We start from the raw sequence: 4,896 nt of genomic DNA on the forward strand, positions 1-4,896 counted from the left end.
GCATGCGTGAGTGTGTGTATGTGTGTGTCAGTTTATGCTTAGAACAGGCAGGATGTCACCCAGGTTGGTAATCTAGCACTCAGAGTCTGATGGATGCCAGCTTTCCCAAAGCATTCAAGATCACAACTGAACTATACTTCTGGTGTTCCTATATATAAAGAGTGTGGAAGGCTTTCTAAAATAATTATATAATAAAAGAAACAGTTATGATTATGTATTTCTGTTCCAGTAGTAAAATAATATTGGATTTTTCTTAAAGAAGCAATATAGGAGGATGAATTGAACCCTCCAGTCCATCTTGGTTTGATGATTTTGACAGGCAGGCTTGCTACTATTTCAGATTTACAGAGAAAAATAGCTATTGTTGCACAAATAATTGACTAACGCACATTAAAATCACAAAAAAACACAAATTTTCCTAATTAGAATAACTTTGAATCAATATTTTTGGATGGCTTTTGTTAAAGTGGTACCTTTTAACTTCTTTTTTCTCACTTCTATTTGCATGTTAATTAAATAATGTGGCGTCAGGAGGGGTGGGGGGGGGGGAGAGAGAGAGAGAGAGAGAGAGAGAGAGAGAGAGAGAGAGAGAGAGAGAGAGAGAGAGGATAACACAGTAAGGGCTTCCAGGGTGCTGTATGCCTACAAACTGTAAATTAGTTCAAGGAAGAATATTTAATGTTTAAAAGGGTTTGTGTATAAACCCTGTTATAAAAGAAAATTAGCCGTCCAAATTATGAAAGAGCACAGTGGAAACTTGTTATAAGAACTAAAGTGCAGAGCTCAGACTGCCTTTTGCTCAGCGTTTTCTTTTTATGTATACTTTCTTTATCACGTAACCGCATGTTTATTATACACAAAATGGCATTTGCTGCATTTGGGGCAACTTCTTTGTTTTTATTTCGCTCAACATTAAAAGTGCACTCAATTGCAGTCTGAAGGAACAAGCACTTTAATACAGTTATAAAATTTATAATCGATAAATGCCTGATCATTTAAAATAAACTACTGACGATTCATATTTTTGATAATAAAACAAATGAATTAACCTTTGGGGAAAGCGGCGGCATTACGCGCGTAAAAAGTCTTCACTGCGCACTCATCATGACGCAATTTGCTCGACAAGTGGATGTCTACTGAAGGGTGTGACCTACAGCCTTCAAAGCCTTTCGCTGCAAGGCAGAACACCAACGAGGCTGAGTAATACCAGCGAGAAGCTACGACGGGCGAGTAGCACGAAACAAGCGCAAGAGCACCGATGAAGACCAGCCAAGACGGAACCTGCGCGACCACTGCGTTCCCCAGCGCGATGAATCCGTTCAGCCTCGCGACCCTCACGCTCGCAGTTCTCGTGATCTCGGCGGTACCACTCTGCAGAAGTAAGTATGATAAGAAACAAACTTCTCCAACTTTTTCAGTACCCATTCCTATATTTGCTATTCACGTTCGTGGAGAATTGCGCGCGTTTTGAAAAGTCTGTGCGTATTACTGGAGAGAGGGGTGCTTTAACTAGAGCTAAGGGATAATGAAGTGATATGCATAAAGACAAACTCGTCCTACGTTATCTTAAAGAGAGCCCAACTACAACAATTCTTAGCCTGCTAGAAGCGATCGGTCTGTTGGCTGCGCAATACGTTGTTCACTATCATAACTAATTTTACGCAAATATTTCACGAGTGATTTGACAGCTAAGAGTGCCAATAATATAATATTTAGAATAAAACACTGTTGTATATAAAGTCAACAGACGATCGGTATATTTGAAATCAACATCAGTTATGATTTTAAAAAAAAAGTCTCCCCTCATTGGGGTCGGGGGTGTTTTCCAGTTATCCAGCTCTGCGTGTTAAAGTAATAGGCCTATAACATGTTTAAATATCATTGTAAAAATTATTTTTACTATTTCAGTTGAACAAAAATCTATCTTTTTGCCGCTCCTGGTGCACGGGGGAGAGCTCGCGTCACACCATCTGCAGCCCAAGGCGGAGGGACAGTTTGCACGTTAGTTTTCATGCAAGCTCAGGATAGCAACGTTTCCCAAAAGCATCGTAAAACATGGATCGTCTTTAAATGTTAGACCGAGTGTTACACGCAGCTCTCTAATTTATGATTATCCTAACACGACGGTGATTTTGGGAAACGGATGAACATTGCTTTGCAAGTCGAGTTTTGTCTGTGTGTGGAGTGCAGTCGGGACAGTGCCGTTTCCAGTGCGCAGTGGGGTCGGGCAGTACCGTCTTACCTTCAGGACAAGTGCCAGCAGGCATTCCGAACACGGTCGCTTATGAACGTTTTCGCTCATTTATTGGCCAAAGTGCGAGAATAGTCTTACATGGAAGTAACAGATTGAAGACAGATCAACAAATCAAGACAAATCCGACTGGTACCCAAACTGGTGAAACTATAGGCTCACTGTAGTTTCACGTGATTTTTACTGCATCCTACGAAAGTATTGTAGGTTTTAGTTTAGTTTTAGCTTAGTATTGTAGTATTGTAGGTTTCATTCGATGGTTAGCCCAGTCGCAGGACTCACGGCTAAGATTTTTATTTTCAGCTTACATACTCGTATCGTCCGGGGAATTTCGAGTGCATTTCTAAGCATTTGACCCCGGATGTATCTTTTTTTTTTTTTTTTTTTTTTACATTTAAAAACTACTTAATAGATGAACTGGGTAAGAATTTAGGTAGACCGACTACAAACGAAATGTGGTTAAATATCCTTACATTTTTAGTTATGAGGCAAATTACAGCAACCTTTCATGCACCTGTTTCCCCTGGGTGTCAACAGACAACTCTAAATCTACAATTTTGTTCACATGAAATGAATTCTCCCGGCTTGTTATAAGAGTTCTTCTTGGTTTAAGAAATATTTATCATTACTTGATTCGATGGAACCAGTGAGCACACTATGCTTGTGGTGATGTACTAACATGTCTAAGTCCATCATGTATACAAACTGATGCAGTCAGATTTTTATAGAACTAAATTACAAGTTAACTGATTAATATCAAGATCTCCTCAAAATAGGCTTATTGTAATATATATATATATATATATATATATATATATATATATATATATATATATATATATATATATATATATATATATATGAGAAATTAAAAGCCATGACCTCTAAATTAAATCCTGGATAAGACTGTGGTTTGTTATCTAAAGCAAACGCTCTACATAAAAACTTGTTCTCCCTGCAGTTCATCCAAGCCAGGCCCTAATTTTAACCATTAAATGAAATAGCAAAACTGATCTCACATCAGTGCAAAAAGGCAACATCCACCAAAATATAATTCCTATGGCAACTTAAACATGCTGCAAAATGATAGCTTCAGAAAATTTGGCAGAAAAGGTGTGTTTTTCATCGTTTATCTTTCTTTGTGTTCAGTGCATTGATCTCTGGAACAAACATGAAAATCACTGATCCACATTTCAGTTTTGAAAAATGTAGGCAAAGCATAAACAATATAGTAACAGATGATAGGATTCATTCAAACGCATGAACAACTATTATGCCACTAAATATGCAAAATTTGAGACAGTTATACAAACCTTTAATCATGGTGTGTGTGTGTGTGTGTGTGTGTGTGTGTGTGTGTGTGTGTGTGTGTGTGTGTGTGTGTGTGTGTGTGTGTGTGAAAGGTGCTCCAGTGTTCCTGAATCCAACCACAGTAGATCATGACCAGTTGCTAAACCAAGTAGGTATCACTCACACCCAAAGCACACACGTGAGTGGACGTTCCCCGATGAGCGCAGGAAAGATGATCCCCCCAGAGCCGGCCATTCTTGTAATCTTTTTCTAATCCATCTTACTTATTCCTTATTACTACAGTTTATTAAATCATGGGATTAATATCTGACCTTAAGGTGCCATAGCACATAACATTTGCTCAACTACAGCACCAAAGAGGCATGTAATGACTGAACCTCTGTTTTCTTGATTCATGCGAACAAAGCTATTTCCTTTGGGATCAATAATTTGTTATCTTATCAAAGAGTATAACTGAGTAGCTGTATGGAATTGCACAGAGACCTGTGCGTGGACCTATATTTTCATATGCCCTAGAATATGAAAACATGGTTCATCGTGTATGGCTGCTTTCTGTAACATTTAAATAGGTATCCTTCACATGTTTTTCAAATATGATGGATGGATTTCCATATCAGAGCTGTCACACATGCCATGCAGCTTTGAAAATCTGAAAATCTTCTATTGTGTTTGACAGTGCATCTAAATGAACTGCCTGGCTTTGAAAATGTGTTTAATAGAAAAGCGCTTTTCCCTTCAATCATTCCAACAGCTCTTTTCCCTGTGCTCTCTCCCACAGATAGATAATGCGTGCATGCCTCACCTCTCTGCGGAAAGACCCCTCAGAGTGAGTGACACCATTGCCGTTACACAGACCCCTGTCCCTTAGTGTAACTGAACCATGTTTGGCGTACTTTGGTCAGTACCACTCACCTTTTGCTGGATCTAGTCTGGCAGTCAGTATTTGGAAAACATCTCTTTAACTATTTCCACGGCACTGAGCCTCTAGACTTGAGTCATTTGCATGAAGAGTAAGTGATTGAACCATAACTTCCATACTTACCCTTCAGACCCCAGACTTACTGCGGGAGTTCTGTGGCTTGATGCTGGAGATGTTGCGGAAGGCTCAGGTGATGTCTCTCCTGTTAGGTTGCACTGCAATGTCATGCTTGGTTTCATGCGTCTTCTAAAAGCAATTTATTAATAACATATAAACTGCAGCTGGCTCTGTGAAGTAGGTAACACAAAACGTGACAGTGTCTCTCTGTGTGCAGGAGCTGTCAGCTCGAGAGACCAGTAAAAGGGTGAGTACCTCTGGCATCTACTACAGCCACATTCAGAGACTACTCAAATTA

The 4,896-nt window shown here is 39.3% G+C and overlaps 1 protein-coding gene across 3 annotated transcripts in view; it reads left to right on the forward strand.

Moving 5' to 3' along the window:
* The first annotated feature begins 1,152 nt into the window (after positions 1 to 1,152).
* nmu (neuromedin U) overlaps positions 1,153 to 4,896 on the forward strand; it is a 7,956-nt gene continuing 4,212 nt past the window's right edge. For all 3 annotated transcript variants that reach the window (XM_027024445.3, XM_027024446.3, XM_081718534.1), the window contains exons 1-5: positions 1,153 to 1,379; positions 3,655 to 3,710; positions 4,341 to 4,388; positions 4,612 to 4,671; positions 4,816 to 4,845. In XM_027024445.3, coding sequence (XP_026880246.2) covers positions 1,259 to 1,379; positions 3,655 to 3,710; positions 4,341 to 4,388; positions 4,612 to 4,671; positions 4,816 to 4,845 — 315 coding nt within the window. In that variant the 5' untranslated portion in view covers positions 1,153 to 1,258. The remainder of the gene's footprint in view (positions 1,380 to 3,654; positions 3,711 to 4,340; positions 4,389 to 4,611; positions 4,672 to 4,815; positions 4,846 to 4,896) is intronic.

Source organism: Electrophorus electricus, chromosome 7 (genome assembly GCF_041902795.1).
Source record: "Electrophorus electricus isolate QZ-2024a chromosome 7, ASM4190279v1, whole genome shotgun sequence".
Lineage (NCBI taxonomy): Eukaryota > Metazoa > Chordata > Actinopteri > Gymnotiformes > Gymnotidae > Electrophorus > Electrophorus electricus.